Raw genomic sequence first — 20,074 nt, 5'->3', positions numbered from 1 at the left:
TCAACACGAATTATTAAAGAAACGATCAATATACTTACACCATCGATAATATTATAGTAATGATAAATGATGAGAAAAAAAAAGACAAAACAGATTGGTTTAACGGATCTAAATACAAATAAAAGTTGACGAACGTCACACAAAATACAAGAAACAAAACTTGAGATCATAATATATATAACAAATCTGAAAATTTAAATTGGGTCGGGTTTTCGGTTTTGAAAATTAACGTATGTTAAAAAAACGCTTATCTCTTTCCAGCCGCAACAGCAGCAACGAGATATCCTAACCCACCGAACTCGGCGATGGACGAGCTACGAAATGAGAAAGTGGATAAAAAGAACGTAGGAAAGAAAAACGTTAAGAAATATGACAAGATGAAGAATCTTGTTAAGAAGTGGATTAGAAACTAAGAATACTATGTAACTATAGTTGTTATGAATCGTTGTAAACTATTGTATTTTCTTCCCTGTAACAAAAATAATGTAATATAAAGTGTGTATTTTTTTCTAAAACCCTGTCTTATTCATGTAACAGCATGTCTGGACCAGGAAATGCTAATAGTAATCAGGAAGTCAAAGTAAACATAAAGAAAAGACAATGGAAAAAAATATCCAAGCGATACCGAATGAATATGTACTCGGTATTCGTGATTTAATAAAAGAGGCTGTTAATCCGCTCTATGAACTCATGAAGAACGGTCCTAGTCGAACTGCTTCTCACTCTAATAAAAGAACTAATCGAAGCAACAGTGAAACCGTTGATTCTAAGAAAGAATCAGAGAAGAAAGAAAAAGAATCCGAAAGAAAGAAAGAGGTAAGTGATCAAAGCTCTACTGCCGAGAATGACTTACATGACAAAACCAAGAAATTAAAAATACATAAAGGCTATGATTTCAAAGTGTTCAAAGTTTATAACCCAAAGGAGTTCCATGGCGATAAGGGAGCAATTATTACCCTCTGATGGTTGGAGAATATGGAGTCGATTGTGTTAATAAGTAAGTGTACCGAGAGGGAGAAAGTTCAATATACCTCCCAAATGTTCAAAGGGGAGGCATTTGAATGGTGGAATACTTTGATTGGGGTCAAGGGTAGAGAGAATATGTACAATTTGGATTGGGAAACATTTAAAGCAATGATACTAAAGAAATTCTGCCCAATCAATGAAATCGGTCAAATACAAACTAAGCTTTGGAATCATAAAGTTGTAGGAACGAATCTCAAGGAATATAATAACAAATTTCTTGAGTATTGTAGGATTGTCCCTCACTTGGTTACTCCTAAAATCAATAAAGTGACATGATACATTTACGGATTGCCAATCGAAATCCGTGATTTGGTTCGTTCACATACGCCATCCACAACGGAATCGACTATAGATTTGGCTGGGTATTCAATGGACAGAATGACCAGGAATAGGGACGAGAAAAAGAAAGATGATGGGAGATCGACAGTTGGATGAAAGATGAAAAAAGTTTAGAAGAAGAGAGAAGGGGCGTTTGTGTATAATCGTCCAATTTGTAAAACATGTGGTAGAAGACACTTTGGGAGATGTCAACGACCTCTAAATACCATCGTATGTAGTTTTTGCAAGAAACTGGGTCATGTTGAAGCCGACTACAAAAGAAAAGCAGTAGTATGTTTCGATTGCGGGGATAAGGGGCATTTTAGTACGGAATGTCCGAAGAGAAAGCCGATAGTAACAGCCGCTGGTGCAAGTGGTAGCGGTGCCAAGACCGATACCAAGAAAGAGAACACGTGTGTCTTCATGCTGGATACTCAGAAGGCCGCAGACATACCGGACGTGATCACAGGTACGTGTCCATTAATAATGTTTATGCTAGAGTTTTATTTGACTCGGGTGCGAATCAGAGTTTTATAGATTATAGGTTTTGTAGTCTATTGAATGTACCCTTAATTAAACTAGATAAACATTATGAAGTCGAAACTGCTAATGGAAATGTAAGTAGAATAACCGAGGCTTTAAATGATGCCACAATTTCGTTAGCCAATCACATCATACATGTACGACTGTTACCTATAACGTTAGCAGGTTTTGATGTACTTTTAGGTATGGATTGGTTATCATCTAATAAATCCCGTATCCTATGTAATGATAAAGCCATTGAAATCCGAACGTCTAAAAATAAAACCATTCGAATAACCGGTGATAAAGAAGGAGGGAAGGTTGGAATAATTTCTAAAATAAAAGCAAGTTGTTGCTTAGGTAAGGGATTCCTTGCATTCATGGCCTATGTAACTAAAGAACCCGAACCCAAGAAAATGGAAGAAATGCCAGTTGTATCCGAATTCAAAGGTGTGTTTCCTGATGAATTACCAGGAATCCCATTAGACAAAGAAGTAGAATTTCGAATCGATCTTATACCAGGAACTTCGCTGATAGCTAAGTCTCCCTATTGACTAGCACCTACGGAAATGAAAGAGTTAAAGAAACAGTTAGATGAATTATTGGAAAAAGGATTTATAAGACCAAGTTCTTCACCATGGGGAGCTCCAATTCTATTTGTAAAAAAGAAAGATGGATCGATGAGAATGTGCATAGATTACCGGGAGCTAAATAAGGTTACAATACCCACTACCATGAATCGATGATCTGTTTGCTCAGCTCCAAGGAGCAAGTTGTTGTTCTAAATTCGATATTAAATCGGGTTACCATCAGTTGAAAGTGCAAGAAAAAGATATTCCCAAAACGGCATTTAGAACCTGATATGGACATTATGATTTCACTGTTATGCCTTTTGGACTCACTAATGCTCCGGCAGCATTTATGGATATGATGAATCGTATTTGCAAACCGTATTCTAACATCCCATTTTCTAGTTTCGGTTAATTAAATGAAAATAGGAGTTATCATGAGTTGGGCTAGTTTTGGGTTAAATGGATATAGGTTACGGACTTAGGTTATGAAGGAAAGACCATAGGCTTAAGCCCATGATCCATAATTATATAAACCTTAATTTCCCATTTAATTCATTCATTTTACACATATTCCATACACCACCAAAACACACACTTATGCTTTCTCTCTAATTTCTCTCCTTCCTCTAGGCGAACCAACATAGAAAACCAATCTCGATCCAAGGTAATGATAATATGATGTTGTATGAACTCAAACCCGTTAGATTTAGTCACGAAACGACGAGCCGGCACCGTTAAACCGTTAAAGTCACGGAATCTAGGTGGAATCGGGTATAAAACGAACCTAAGTTGAGCTTAGGGGTCACCCTAGCTCATATCTGGATCAAACGGGACGAAAAACGGTGAAAAACGAGTGAGATCTCGTATTTTTTTCCGGCGAAGTCGCGATTTTTCGGCGACTGCGGCGCCGGAAAACGGCGTACGAGGTTAATGATATGTTAGAGAATGTCTGACATTCTCCGACCTAACCATAATTCGTTAACGGGAAGTTACCGAACTAGGGGTGATTCGTCAAGCGATTCGTTAATGGAAGCTTAACGAACTAGCCTTAGCTCGTGTCCCAGTTCGCTATGGAAAAGATAACGAATTACCCCCGATGCGCTATGACCATTCATTAATGGAGATAACGAATTAGAAGGTCCAATTCGTTATATGGACTGATTCGTTAAAGAACCAAGTAACGAACTAGAAGTTTAATGAAATGACAGAACAATCCCTGGACTTAGAAAAGAATGAATTAATTACAAATAGCCCTTGAACTGTATTAATTTACGGAAGATACCTTAAAGCTTAACCCCAGCCAAGGGCTCTGCCCCTTGGACCCCGCTAGGGGCTGCCGCCCCTAGAACCCCGCTGCCAAGGGCGCTGCCCCCGGACCCCCGTTCGTGCGGGTTATATAAAGATTGAAGTACGATATGAGTAGTAATAGTTGATTAATACATGTAATTATTACGCAGTTAGCCGTGCACAGCTCAAGAAAGGATTAGTTATTAACGGTGAACGTAATCGCATTCAGGTGAGTTTCTAGCCCCATTTTCTTGTTATGTTTTCGGGGCTGTGTGCATACTCGATGTGATAGTTAATACACTTACCTTAAATGGTAAGTGAATGTCATGTATGATTTATATGTTATGTATGTATATCTTAAATGTGAATGAAAGGTTGTCGATATGTGAACGATCTTCGGATATTGCACGTGTTGACAAGGGAGGTATGTATATGATGGTTGAATGTGTATAATTGATATATGTATAACGTATGGATGTTTATGAATGATTAAAGAAAGTATATGTTATGGGTATGTAAAGACAGTATGCACAAAGATGAAGAAAGAGGGATCAGACCCTAATAATATCTGAGATAGAGAAGAAAGGGATTAGACCCTAATAATATCTGAGATAGAGAAGAAAGGGATTAGACCCTAATAATATCTGAGATAGAGAAGTAAAAAGGGATCAGACCCTAATAATATCTTAGATATACAAGAAAGGGATCAAACCCTAATAATATCTTAGATAGACAAAGGAAAGAGGGATAAGACCCTAATAATATCTGAGATAGAAAAGGAAGGCATCGGACCCTAATAATATCCGAGAAAGAAAAGGACAGTAATTTATATAATACGAAGGTAATAAAGTATGATCGTATGTATGAACTTATGTAATGAAAGTAAATCAGTAAAGTAATTATTATGTATCTTCGGATGCATAAGTGAAGGTAAGTGTATGTATTGTATGATGTGTGATTAACTAGAACTCACTCAGCGTAGCTAACTTTTGGTATGCACGCAGGTGAGTAGAATGAGTCAGCTGGCTTGAGCGGGGACACATGGCAGAAGAATAAGAGTCTGGCATCTGAAGACTCAAGATGTTTTATATTTAACGTCTTAATTTTGAAAGAAAAGAATGTTTGAGACAAGTTACAAATTATTAAGTAATGTTTATGAATGTTTTATATTCCGCACAAAGTTTTAATTAACTCTGATATTTAGAACTGTGTTTATGAGTAAATCCAACACCAAATGTAGGGCACCGGTAGTGGGGCCTTACACATATCTTGATAAGTTTTTTTATCGTATTCATTGATGACATTCTTGTCTATTCAAATTCCAAATACGATCATCAAGTACATCTCAAAATCATACTCGAAACCCTAAGAAACGAGAAATTGTATGCCAAATTCTCTAAATGTGAATTTTGATTGTCCGAAGTTCAATTTCTTGGGCATATCATAAAAGGAAAGGGTATTCAAGTAAACCTGGAAAAGATAGAAGCCATGACCAAATGGGAGAAACCCAAGACACCGACTCAGGTCTGAAGCTTTCTAGGGCTAGCTGGATACTACCGGAGATTTATTCAAGACTTCTCTAGAATAGTTATTCCATTGACTTCACTTACAAGGAAATCAGTTAAGTTTGAATGGGGATCAAAACAAGAAGAAGCATTTGAAACACTCAAACAAAAGTTAATCAATGCACCTATCTTGGCTTTGCCAGAAGGATTAAAAATTCATGAGAAGAATTACACCACACATGATCTCGAGCTAGGCGCTATACTTTTCGTATTAAAGTTATGGTGACATTATTTGTATGGTATAAAGTTTACTATATACATTGATCACAAGAGTCTGAAGCATATATTCGAACAAAAGGAATTAAATATGAGACAAAGGCGTTGGATGGAAACTCCCAATGATTTATGACGGTGAGATAGTATATCACGAAGGGAAAGCCAACGTTGTGGCTAACTCCTTAAGTAGGAAGGAACATGAAAATCCAAGAGAGTCTGAGCACTTAGATTGGAACTCAAAGTTGATTTAGCTAGTCAGATCAAAGAAACTAAGAGGTTGGCACTAGAAGAAGGAAATATTAAAGCCGAAAAGGAAAATGGTACTATCGATCAATTGGTTAAAGGAGATGACGAAATATTTAGACTTGGTACAAGAACATGGGTACCAATGGTTGGAAATTTAAGAAACCAAATTCTTGAAGAGGCTCATAAGTCCAAGTACATGATGCACCCGGGAATCGACAAGATGTATCACAATTTAAAAGACGATTATTGGTGGATTGGTATGAAGAAGGATATTGCTCTATACGTTGCCAAATGCCTAACCTGTTCTAAAGTAAAACCCAAACATCAAAACCCGTTAGGATTACTTCAACATCCCGAAATACCAATTTGGAAATGGGATATGATAACCATGGATTTCATTATGTAGTTACCTAAAACTTCTCGCCAAAATGATGCAATCTGGGTTATTGTAGATAGACTACCAAGTCTGCTCATTTCATTCCTATTCAAGAAACATTCAGCATGGATAAGTTAGCACATTTATACGCCGAAAACATAGTATTATTACATGGTGTGCTAATATCCATAATTTATGATAGAGATAGTCATTTTACCTCAAACTTTTGGTCAAGTTTTCAAATATCCATGGGGACGCGATTGAATCTAAGTACCACATATCATCCCCAAACTGATGGACAAACTGAACGTAGTATTCAAACTTTGGAAGACATGCTTCGGGCATGTATTATTGATTTAGGAGGAAGTTGGGATACTCATCTTGCTCTAATGGAATTCTTGTACAATAACAGTTATCACACAAGTATCCAGACGACACCATTTGAAGCTTTGTATGGACGAAAGTGAATTACACCTGTATGTTGGTCAGAGACAAGTGATAATCAGCTATCCGGACCCGAAATTGTTCAAAGGACCATTGATCAAGTTATACAAAACCGTGAACATTTAAAAGCGGCAAGAGATAGACAAAAGAGCTATACGGATGTTCGCCGCAAACCATTGGAATTCAAAGAAGGCGATAGTGTACTACTCAAGGTGTCACCTTGGAAAGGTGTAGTAAGATTCGGGAAGAAAGGGAAATTAATTCCACGATTTGTTGGACCCTTTAAAAATACTCGATAGGATTGGGCCTATTGCTTACCGACTAGAGTTACCTGAAGAAATAAAAGGCATTCATGACTTGTTTCACGTATCCAACTTACGCAAGTGTTTAGCTGACGAAATTCTTGCAATGCCTTTAAAATATGTCAAGGTCAACGAGAAACTCAAGTTTGTAGAAGAACCAATACAAATAGAAGATAGCATGATCAAGTTTCTCAAGCGCAAGCGACTCAAGCTTGTGAAAATCAAATGGGATTCAAGACGAGGACCCGAGTATACATGGGAGCTCGAGTCAGAAATGAAGAAGTATCCGTATTTATTCCAATAAATCTCAAGGACGGGATTATTCAAAAGGTGGGGAGGATGTAACACCGCGTATATAACCTTAGAAGAAATGTGCCAAATATACTAGCTTTATAAGTCTTGGGACTAAAATTGAACATTCTGAAATCTTCATCCATCGCGATACGCGACAGGTTATGTATAAAGCCCATCGCGTAGCGCTATAGACATGCACAATGACCCATTTTTGGGCGGCGTAGCAATACGCGATGGCTCAAACCTATTGACTATCGCGAGCGCGATGACTAGGTTAAGTAACCCCGACACGTGTCCAACCACGTGTCAACACGTGGCATGATATGACAGTCCACGTGTCACAACCAGATAAGGTGGCGTCATTTTGCGGCGTCGCGAAAGTGAACCCATAAAAGTCTTCCGCTAAAATGAACCCATAACTCTTATATATTTACAAAACAGGTACCAACTTGTGGTCACACGCCAAGGCCCTAAGTCGGGGTGTGACATAATATGTAGCGAAAGTGATAACCATGGAATTAATACCCGACAGCGAGTGTATTCGAATGGAAATGGACGTTCGAATAGAAACATCCGAATGTATAAATGTTCGAATAGAAAAGAAAGAAAGAAAAGAGAGTAAGACAGGAATGAAGGACTAGAGGCAGAAACTTTCGATTCGAATGAAAAAGGGGACCATTCGAATCATAGGTCCATTCGAATAAAAAGAGTCCAGTCGAATGGAAGGACCATTCGAATGAAACATACCATTCGAATGGGGCATGCCATTCGAATGGAGGGACCATTCAAATGGAAGGTCCACCCAAATGGAACTTGCCATTCGATTAGGTACCTCATTCGAATGGAAATAGGACATTCGATTAGGATAGTCCAGACTTAATAGTTTCTGAGGAAACTTAAATGATGTGTAAAGGGTTAGTTAATTAATACATATAATTGTTATACAGTTAGCCGTGCTCAATTAAAGAAGGGGATTACTATAAACTCATAAAGAAACAGGAGACAGGTGAGTTTCTAGCCCTCTTTCTTTGTTATGTTTTCGGGGTTGTGTGCATACTCAATATGAATGTTAATACACTTACCTTAAGTGGTAAGTGTATGTCATAATGATAGATGATAGTTATATTTATGTTATGAATGCATAGGTGATGGTACGTGAATGATCTTCGGATATTGCGAGTATTGTCATGAAAGGTAATGTGTAGTAAGTATGGAATGAGTATGTAAAAGAAATGTATGTACGAATAATGAATGTATGCTAATACAAATATTGAAAGTATGTATGAATGTTATATTTATAAAGACAACGAAAGGTAAAGTAAGGAGTATGGAAGAAAAGGGAACCGGACGCTAATAATATTCGAGGCAAGAGGGAACCAAACCCTAATAATATTCGAGGTAAGAGGGAACCAGGACCTAATAATACTTGAGGCAAGAGGGAACTGGGCCCTAATAATACTCGAGGAAAGTAGGGCGTAATGCTCTTTAAAACGTAAGGTATGAATATGAAAGAAAGAAAGTATGAAGGTAAGTAAGTATATAATAAACGAAAGTATGAAAGTAAGAATGAAGGTATATTCTTATGTATGTACGACAGAAAGTAAAGCAGGTTAAGTATATAATATATGAACGTATTGTATGTTGTCTGATTAACTAGAACTCACTCAGCGTAGCTGACTTTTAGTTTACACGCAGGAAAATAGGATGAAGGAGCTGGCTTGAGGGGGACACATGGCATGGACTGAGCTGACTAGCATCCAGTGAAGGAACGTTATGATGTTTTATTTTAAGACAATTTGAATGTTTTAAACAAGAATGTTATGATTTTGTAAAATATGTTTGATATTTTTATATTTCGTGAAAAATTTTAATTATCTCTGATATTTAGAACTGTGTTTATAAGTAAATCCAACGCCAAAGTAGGGCACCGGGACCGGGGCCTTACAATATGTTTTCCTAAAATGGGGGGGGGGGGGATACGTCAGCGATATGCTGGAGAATCGTTGACTCGAAAAAATATTTAGAAAATCTTTCTATGACTGAGAAGATAGTTTTAAGTACAAGCTCAACGGAAACGTCGCTTATTTACGGGATTTGTACCACTGCCATACACACACAATCACGGTTCTCTGAGAACTGACGCCCATTGAAGAACTTTATTATGATTACTAGTCTGCGGCCACATAGCCTTGATTGATAGACTAGATAAATTATGTTTGGATCCAAACACATGTGTACTCGGTCTGAGTTGCTTTTATTTTCTATCTTGTATTTTAATAGGGATCACGCAATCCCTTAATTCTTTGTTTGACTGAATTTGTTTAAGATAAACAACTCGTTTATCTTAATGACTGATTGTAAAATGTTTAACATATTCACCTGTGATTGTCTGTTCTGAATGATGTGGTGATCTCGTTTGAAAACCTTTGTGAATGAATGATGTTTAACCTATAATAAAATAGGTTTATGTAAATATCCAGACCGTGTCTTGATCCAGCTACAGACCTTTAGTTTGGTTTTGATAGCTTTAAACCTTGATTGATCATTTGTCTGAATAAATATTTTGATTTGAAATATTTCTTTTTATTTTCCAATCATTTACTGAGTTTCTTCTTCCTGAAGAAACATCTATAATATAGGTTTCTCCTTCAAGAAGAAACGTCATTTGTTTATAATCTTCATGTATATAATCTTTTGTTTCTTAATAATGAAGAAACACTTATTTGACTACTCTTGTAGGTAAAAGCTTATCTTTCTTAGTCATGAATAATTAATATTTTAATTAGATTCTCATGTATATAAAATTCTATATTTCTTAACTTTAAACAAATATTATTTAAACTTAACCTTTGTACTTTTAAATCTTGATCAAGGTCTAGGCTATACCCCCCGACTAGGTTCTAAGCCATGATAATAATAATAATAAAATAATAACTTAGGCAAAACCCCTACCTTACATGCATATATGAAGTTTATACGCCTAAACTTGTACGAGCACGCACTACGATGTTCGGCACGCAAAACGATGCTTGGCACACAAAATTAGGTGAGCCGGTTGTCGGGACTTGTCGGCACGTACTTCGAGGAGATTCGTTTTGGCATGATTTACGAGGATATAACCATCGGGTAGAGGTCACAAAAAACGAGGTAGAGAAAGTATTCTAGAGAGAGGTTTTTGGTGTGAAGTGATAAGTGTTGTGACCCCCCCCCCCCCCTTTATATAGCTGAAATCGGGTCCCATCGCGATACGCGATGGACCCTTTCCCTTTAAGCTGTCGCGTATCGCGATGGCAGGATAGAGACACGTGTGATGCTGACTCAGCCTTGGCGCCTGCCACGTGTCCTCCCGGTGTGACACGCATTGCTGAGTCATAATGAACCATCGCGTATCACGATGGCCTTATTCTTGGACTCATCGCGTATCGCAATGGGTTCCTGGATAAAAATTTTTCATTATTGGTCAACTGCCTTTGGTAGCTTGCCACGTCTGGGTCTAACTCTCATTTTCCAAAAATACTAAGGCGGCTCTCAGTGATGCAAAATGCAAGTGCGCCATCAAAGCGCCCATCGCTCGTGCGCGTGTGCGCGTCTGGTGCTTAGCACCCTCCGCTAGAACCATTGGGTACATGCTAAGTATAAAAGAATATTACTATGGAAAGTTATCTTTTTATAAAGCTCTTCCAAATCTTTCCCACTTTCCATGTGGGATGGATTTTCCTTTTTCCATATCATTAACATGAGTTGAACTTTTTTATGGAATATTTTTATTTTCTTAACATAAAATAATTTTATTTCCTCATTTAAATTTTCTCATTACTTATTTTGGAGAATTATTTTGAACCTTCAACTTTACTAAGTTGTCAAACTTGGACCAAATTTTGGGGATGTCACAGCTACCCTTCAACGTTTCGACGATAGTGTAAAAAAAATTTGGTCAGTCTTCGTGTTTCGTAACCCCTGAAAAAAATAATGTTACCTATGTATTTTAAGCCCAACCAATTTAATACTTAAACCCAACAAATGCCCACTTAATTTATAAAGCCCAAACCAAAAAACTCAACCCAAATAATCCTTTTAATTAACAATTAAAAAAGACCGATATTGATATTGTGAGCACAGCTAACGGGTCACAACACACCACCACTATCCACCAGTTCACCATGACACCAGTCACCAACCACCTCCTGGCCTCACTCGGCCACTCCGCCTCAGGCCTCTCCATATTTACGGTAAGATTTCTTGTATTTAGGGATTTAGGGTTATGTTTAAGTTGGAATTAATTTAGGACTTAGGGTTTATTTTTAACCTGGAATTGATTAGGTATTTAGGGTTATGTTTAGATTTGAATTAATTAGGGATTTAGCTTTTAGTTTTATGTGTAAATTGGAATTGATATTAGGTTTTTGGTTCAAATTTATTAGAGAACTTTGAAAATGAGTAAACAACTTCTTATTAGCAACATTTTTAAACGTCAAAGAAAAGAAAACGATTACATCAGTTCATCACCAAGTTTAAATATTCCAATTTCAATTTTAAATATGGTTGGTGATTTTCAAGATAACGAAGATATCGATCCAAGTTCAAATATTCTTTCGGCTTCAAGTCCTTCAATACGTTCAAAAATCAATTTGGATGATCTTTCTTCGGATCCCGCTGATAGACCACCTATGGGTAGTTATCATCCAAATCAAATAGATGACATAAGAAGAGCATATATTGTTAAAAATGCTTTTCAACCACGAGGTCATGACGTTGCAGTGTCAAATGGTTTGATAATTATGATTGGTTGGAGTATACAACTAAACAAGAAAAAAACATATTGCTTATGGTGTTACTTGTTTAATGGAAGTGTTGGTAATCAAGGTGGAAGATAGGCTTTTGTTAGTGGAGGCTTTTGTAATTGGAGTAAACCGGGTGCCTTAAAGGACATCTTTTTGTGAAAAACAAGATTAAGATGTTAAATATGATGGAAAGTTAGATGTTAGATATGGAGGAATGATATGGTAATAAAAGAAATCGAAAGAATGCCATTACTAATCGACATCATTTTGAGGTTGAAGTTTTAATACGGTTTTAGATACGCAAATTCAGAACTTGGAAATAGATTTAGTGAGGCCTCAACTAGTTTGTTTAAAAATATGTCGGGTTTAAATCCCTGTGATTCGTTTTCTAAGTTTGACATACCTAAGATAGTAGCTTTTTCAGAGATGTCTGAATGATTTTATTAACGAAGAAAGAGGGTGTATTTCGGGTGATCTTACGACCTTTTATTACACTTTAAAGGAACATGATAAATTTGCAAAACAGGGTGGAATGGGTGATATTGCTCGTGTAATTGTGGAAACCAGAAAACACACAACTTTTCCTTTGGTTTATCGAATATTGAAGCTAGCGTTGGTTTTACCGATTGCAGCTGCAACCGTTGAAATATGTTTTTCTAAAATGAAGCTTATCAAGACGGTTTTGCGCAATTAAATGGGTGATGAGTATTTGAACAACGCTTTAATTTGTGCGGTCAAAAGAGATACGTTTGATAAAGTAATGAAGAAGACGAAATGGCTCGATTTCAAGCTTTCAAAAACCCAAGAGGAGAAATTTACAGCCTATGTATTTAAATTTATTTGTTGTCGTGTTTTTTATATTTGTTTCATTAACATTTTATGAAATATGGAAAAAAAAATTTGAACACTACCTCTATGTTTCAAGTTTGGATCCGCCACTTCCCAAGCCGCCAACCATGAGTTTCAAAGGCATGGCCGATCTTTGGTTGAAGGCGCCGGCGATTAATGAATCACTCTAAAGTTGATAATTGTTTTATCATAATTCTTTGTTTTTTATATATGGGTGCAAACAAGCAATCCGAACCGTCGAGCTTGGCTCGTTTGAAACTCTTCTTCTAAACTCGAGCTTGACACGTGAATTGTTTTTTCAAGTTTGGACTTGACTTGTTTATTATTCAATAATTAATTTCTATATGTTTACTTTTTTTTCTGAAAAAACCTTAAATGAGTCTGCAATACCTTAAACGAGTTAAATCTGTTGATAAGTTCTTCATGTAAGTAATAAAAAACATGAATAAAAATAAACGTATGAACCTGTTACAACATGGAGAGTAGTAGCCGTAGCAGAGTATGATGTAGTCGACATGTTTGTCATCTTGATCGAGTTCCCCTTTAGGTGTATAGTTAAGGATGGTGTTAGGGTTCTTGAGTGGAACCCGGTTTAGGTAAGAGGAGACACACAAAATTGTTATCTGTGTATGATTAGGTTTTGATGTTATATCTATCTCTCTTTATATACACCTAAGGGGAAACCCTTTATTAGCTGGTAAGGGTAATATGGCCCATCAACATTTACCAAACTAATATATAATAAGGTATAATTAATATTTTTATCTATTATAATATATATGATTACAATGGCCTTATATATATACATATATATATATAATCTTACATTCTCCCACTTGGCCAAGCTATCATTTATTATGAGTATTAGATAAGCCTAATTAGGAGTTAACACTCATTTTATCTTTAAACTTAAACTGGAGCAGAGAAAACAGTTATTGAATTGAACATTAGCTCAAGACCCTCATTAATCATATTGCAGTCCTTATTTAAAACCTAAGTAGTTATGATCAAAATTTTCAAGTAAGCCCTTCAAACTTTTGATTTGTATAATAATTTGTCTATATGTCATTATGCATGCAGAACATATTAAGAGACATACAAAATCAAAACTAATGAGAAAATTTAATAGTTAATCATTGATACTACTATATGAGTAGTACGCGGTCATCAATAAACCCCTCATGATTATAAGCGCTTTCATAATACTTATGGGTAATAGATCTTTAGTTATAGAATCCTTAAGCATATCATGAATGTATTCGATATGAAAATTTAGATTCCTCAATTCGTTCATAAACGAACAATTAATTTCATATCAAACTTTAATGCAACACCTCTCAAATTGTTACTGTGTGAGAAAAGATGGTAGCTGACTTTATCACAATAAGTCTTCAATATATAATTTATCTGGAGTTTAATAAAACTTATGAGTCTAGTAATAAATTTTCAACAACATTTACTGACAACAGCGTTGTAATTAATCAACATATTATGTCGTTATGACTTATGTCGTTGTTATCGGTTCATTATGACTCATCCATGAGATAGATTTGTCTACTGACATAAGAATATGTCTCGAAAATTACATTTTCTTATCTCTGAATATGACAAAGTTTAGAGTAATCTACCGGTTTGAATTTTCACTTCTTCTTTTAAATTAAGTATTTCGTTTCTTTTAAAGATATCTTATTACTCTTTTAGATGCTTCACATTAATCTAGACATATCTAGTGTGTTGCAATTTTGAGTAATATGTAAACGAGTATAGACTTGAACTTATATAAGGCTTCTACTTAATGAAGCATAAGGAAATAATCTATGTGTTCCTATTATCATCTAAAGTAGAGCAGTACATGTGTAAGGTATATCTCTGAGATCTATAATATCAAAGTGTGTGAACAGTGCTTTAACTTATGTATAATATACTCATCTATATAAGGACAAGTTTGTTTTTAGTTGCTCCCACTCATCTTGAGGTTGGTACATTAATCCACTTGGTTTTTGATGAAAATAATTGCATAAAGATTTCATCACATTTTGATGTTTGCAAAAACTCATATATGGATTTTATTGACTTATACACTAAATGTTCTTTGACCTTCAGTTTAAAACTTTTAGGTTGTTTTATGAACACATAAATATGTAAGCCGATTGTTAGGGAAAGTTGTTTTAATGTTTATCTAATGTAGCTCTTAACTATTATAAGCTACTAGAACAATAATGATCCTTAAAGAAATCTTTTATAATATAGGTAAGAAGATTCTTTGATAATTGGTTTATCCTTGAATATAACCTTTAACAATCAATCGTGCTTCTTACTGTCTTAACGTTTCGTATTGGAATTTAGTTTAGTTATGAACACTCTTAAGTGATTCAACCAAATCTCAAAAAGTTAGCCTGACTTATGGAGTCAGTTTGATTGATGCTAAAGGTTTAATTATAAGAGATAGGGTCATTAAACTTTCCAACATCCATTTCAACTTTAGTTAGGGATGTTACATAATCATCAATTTTAGTAGGTTTTAAAACCTAGATGGCCTCTTGAGTTGATTATTGGGTAATTTTAAAAGTCTCGGTTTTAAGGATTAGCTCTTGGTTAGGTTGCTATCATTTTCAGGATTCTAAGTGTGTAAGAGTTGGTGCAGTATGGTGTACAAGATGTGTAATTGGAGTTAAATTTGGAGTAAAATTTAATAACTCCCCCCCCCCATCTCTTGTACTTCTAACAAGTCATTATAAAGATTTTTACTGCTCCCACTGACCTTAGAAACCTTTAGTAAATTTACATGCTTATGGTCAATATTTAAAGACCAATAGATTCTAATAGAGAAACAAGTTAATAATATAAGTTGTTGTAGTTTCTCTTGATGAGGATTAGTTTATTAAGAATCTGAATATGCCCACGTTTAAGCAACAATGAAACTTTTTTATGAGTAGTAGTAGTAAATTGTAAAGAGATAAATTTTGATAAAATAGTGTTGTGATGGAGCAGTGTCTTGTACAAGAGGTGCAATTGAGATAATATCAAGTTTTCACTCCCCCACCTCTTGCAAATCTTGTAAGTTATGATTGAGACACTTTAGGCTCCCAGTAATCTTTAATACCTCTAGAATAACTACATAAGAAGTTTTAGTGATGTACGTGATGTGGGAATTTCTCATATATATGTTAGACTTGATTTGATTTCATGAACGTCCAGATGTCATAATAAACTTAGAGACATACTTAGAAGAAATCGTATTATGTATATATGAATGGATCTCTTTAAAACCATGGACCATAGAAGTCATATTAGATACAAGTAAATAGCTTTTTAAATGATAAAATAATTATGTTTGAATATTCCGTTTTGAATAAGTTCCACGAATGTCAGTAAAATATAACTTACGGTGGACCCATACTTATTCCTTAAGCCAAGTAATGTTTAGGGCATCTAACACATGATTAAAATCACTAAGAATGATATTAGATGAAATTCACCCTCATCAACCATGTCATGATTTCTCATGAAATTTGGTTTTAATGAATGAATTTTATAAGTCTCATTTGTCTTTTGTTAAATTCTTATCTGCATGATAACAAAAGTTGTGAGAGTATGTAGTATCATCTAATTCTATAAAATAAACAATTTCTAAATGATTCTAACGCACACGCTAGAAAATTAAATATTTACATAAAACATTTTTGATCAGTATGGTTTATAAAATGAAAATTTCTAACAAACATGTTATAAGACTAGCAATCCAATATGCACGTCAAATGAAAGATTATTCATGCATGAAACATTAAATGTTGAAATAAAACCTTTAAATTGTAGGTTTTTCTAATGTATAGCCCAAAAATTGCTCCATTAACACCGAGTTAATGCTAGGTTTATAGGTAACTTAATGGGAGGAAAGTGGGTAGACACACGTGAAAGTTTTTATGCAATATTTCTAACATGCACGTCATAAATTCACATTTAGATAAAGTTTTTTAAGCACATATGCTTATATATATAATAAACTGTATCTAACACGTATGTTAGATATTTAAACATATACTGTATACCAATACATCCGGTCTAACCCACAAGTTAGAAAAATAACCAATTACAAAATTGGTTTTAAACAAATGTTTTTTTATGCACCGTTTCTAACACGACTTTTAGAAAATAATCGATTATAAAAATCATTTTAAAATGAACGGTTTACTCAAACCATTCCTAACACAATTGTTAGACATAAACAATTACAAAAATCGCTTAAAATGAATAAGTAAAACCTTAACGTTTATCCAAAAACCGTTTCTAACATTGTTGTTAAAATACAAACAATTATAAAAATCGTTTCTAAACCAAAAGAGCAATCAAACATTTCATTATGTAACACGCTATTTTTTAGATACAAGATTGTCTCCAATCTTTTAAAATGTCCAAAATCGATGTTGTACTACACATGATATTTCCCAAATTAGTTTTTAAAAGTTTCATAAATAAATTTAATTAATTTTATATCAATTATTTTGTGAACCACCAATTTATAATTTTTCAACATATGGGATGCAATTTTAAATCGAGTGTAGGTCTGAAGTTACCAATACATACCTAATGTCTTAATGTTATCATGTTATGTCTAAATTAAATTCAATTGAAAATCCTTCATAGACGTGAATTAATCTTTGAATAATTGCTAGTCTTATTGTTATCATGTTATGTCTAATGTCTTAATATCCGAACTTAACCCCTATATTATTTTATTAAGTAAATAGAACCAAAAGTTAAAGGGACAATTCCCAAAATAGTCTTCTAGAAGATAGAGAAATCCTAAATAGTCCAAAACTTTTTTCCTTCCCAAAATAGTCCTTGCAAATCTATATCCCACGTGAAATTGGTATTCGTGACGTGAGATTTGGTTGACCAGTCATAGAGTGACACGTGTAAAGTTAAAGATAAAGTTTCATCCAAATCTGTCTCGGCTGATATATTTTTGTAGCCAAAATCGTCTTCTGAAAAACCATTGTTTTGTAATGAAAGTTGTCCGCCACGTGAGGTTTCAAAAAAAGCTGATTTTCGTGTTTTTTTGAAATTCATCTCCTCAGACGCATTTCAAATGAATTTCGTCTATTTTTGCATAAAAAGACGTGTTGTCAGAAAAGATAGATTTTGTTACAACGTATTTTAATTCGATGGTTTTTTGATGAAATTTATTTGTTTTTGCATAAAAAGAATAGATGTTAGAAAAACAAGTATTAGAAATCATCCACCACCACCACCACCCACCGCCCACCGCCATCATCCACCACCACCACCCACCACCGTCATCATCAACCACCACCACCCACCGCCCACCGCCATCATCCACCACCACCACCCACCGCCCACCGCCATCATCAACCACCACCACACACCGCCGTCATCAACCACCACCACCCACCGCCATCATCCACCACCACCCACCGCCATCATCAACCACCACCATGCACCGCCATCATCAACCACAACCGCCCACCGCCATCATCCACCACCACCTACCGCCCATCGCCATCATCAACCACCACCACACACCGCCATCATCAACCACCACCACCACCCATCGCCTTCATCCACCACCACCACCCACCACATTCTTAACACTTGCCATATTTTTAAAACTTTTATAATAATCATCTAAGGAGATTAAATTCGTTGGGAAATTATCGTTTTTTTAACTGTTTTGAAAATCATCTAACAAGACTAAATTCATTGGAAAAGTATCGTGTTTTTTTGCAACATTTTTGAAATTTCTCGTAGGAGACGAAATTCACCTGAAATGCGTCGGACGCGATGAATTTCAAAATACCACGGAAACCGATGACTTTTGAAACCTCACGTGGCGGACAACTTTCATTCCAAAATAATGGTTTTTCAGAAGACGATTTTGGCTACAAAAATATCGGCCGAGACAGATTTGGATGAAACTTTATCTTTAACTTTACACGTGTCACTCTGTGACAGATCAACCAAATCTCACGTCAAGAATACCAATTTCACGTGGGAGATAGATTTACAAGAACTATTTTGATAAAGAAAAAAGTTTTAAAGTATTTAAGATTTCTCTCTCTTCTAAAAGACTATTTTGGGAATTTCACACAACAAATTTACAATTTTGCCCAAGGTATTTATCTTATTCAATACAACATAAATACAACATACTTTGAAGTTGATATGACCTTTTTGTGATGTCAATCAACTTTTTTTGTAATTACCTATATATATTTTAATGCCTACTTTTTGTTATTTTCGAACAATTAAATAATTGATAATCATTCTCTAATTTGCCACTTACCAATTAAAAATATAAAAACATATCTAAAATAAGTAGTAGGTGACTTAACGCGTTTCGACGGGGACACAATAAGGATTTAGTTGGTAAGAGCTCAGCTGGCAGAAAAGACTCATGGCTAGTTTGAGAGCTCAATAAGCAGATCATCTAGTAATATAACAAAAGATGAACTTTATATTTAGACATCTTTTGTAACTAAAAGGTCAAAACTACTAACCAAAATGGCCAACTCCAGCCGTCTGCCTCCCTTCAATTCTTTGTTACACGCCTGCAGCTGCAGTATCGCCGTCATCGCCAGTGGCAAAGTTTGGACTGAGGCATCGGGAGGGCCGAGCTCAAAAAAACAGGGGGGGGGGGTCCCCGGGCCTCAATGAAGCTTCATCAGTGGCACCGCCTGACCTACGCCACTAGAGTATTGGACCGCCACTGCGTATTGTGCTCACAGTGAAATATTTTTTGTATCCGTTTATGGTAATGGAGTATGACAAGTGCTATGATTGTATTATTACTATAAAATTAACTCCATGCTCCACACGCGTTCATTTGCTTATTTATTATATATCATCCGAATTACTCCATAGAAAAGGGTTCAAATAAAAAAAAGTTTCCTAGGAATGGTAAGAACCAATATATTTTTGACATGTGGCATTACAACATATGGTGAGATAACAAATCTAGGAAACTATGTCGGTTATAATGGTAAACGAGTAATTCTAGGAAACTATGACGGTTTTTGATAATTTTAAATCTCAACCATTGATTAACATGATCCAATTACTATGATTTATTCTTAGTCTTCCTAAGTAACTACTTGTTTTTAAAATAACAACTAACTGGCAAATCATTTGTATATTATTTTTGAAGGCTTTAATTTATTTATAATCACATAAGGCTTGCCATATTTGACTTCAAATCATGAGATAGCATACATCATATCATCTATAAATAGTGAATCATCCTATCATATTATCATAT

The 20,074-nt window shown here is 35.2% G+C and overlaps 1 protein-coding gene across 1 annotated transcript; it reads left to right on the top strand.

The window, feature by feature from the left end:
• Positions 1–305: 305 nt before the first annotated feature.
• On the top strand, positions 306–2,420 carry LOC143601378 (uncharacterized). Its single transcript, XM_077078804.1, has 3 exons — positions 306–397; positions 1,584–1,813; positions 1,927–2,420. Exons 1-3 carry the CDS (start codon positions 306–308, stop codon positions 2,418–2,420), a joined length of 816 nt encoding a protein of 271 aa, XP_076934919.1.
• Positions 2,421–20,074: the final 17,654 nt, after the last annotated feature.

The sequence above is a fragment of the Bidens hawaiensis genome, unplaced genomic scaffold (genome assembly GCF_021521415.1).
Source record: "Bidens hawaiensis isolate Kalapana, Puna unplaced genomic scaffold, B.hawaiensis_p1.1 tig00056171_1, whole genome shotgun sequence".
Lineage (NCBI taxonomy): Eukaryota > Viridiplantae > Streptophyta > Magnoliopsida > Asterales > Asteraceae > Bidens > Bidens hawaiensis.
Note: the sequence above shows the minus strand (reverse complement) of the source record. Positions and strands in the feature narration are given on the sequence as shown.

What these genes read in the sequence shown, in the direction of transcription:
- LOC143601378 (XM_077078804.1), top strand. Translation starts at nt 306, where the DNA reads ATGGACGAGCTACGAAATGAGAAAGTGGATAAAAAGAACGTAGGAAAG. An exon ending in ATGAAGAATCTTGTTAAGAA is followed by an intron (nt 398 to 1,583) that starts GTGGATTAGAAA and finishes CATCGTATGTAG; the next exon opens with TTTTTGCAAGAAACTGGGTC. An exon ending in CATACCGGACGTGATCACAG is followed by an intron (nt 1,814 to 1,926) that starts GTACGTGTCCAT and finishes TAATTAAACTAG; the next exon opens with ATAAACATTATGAAGTCGAA.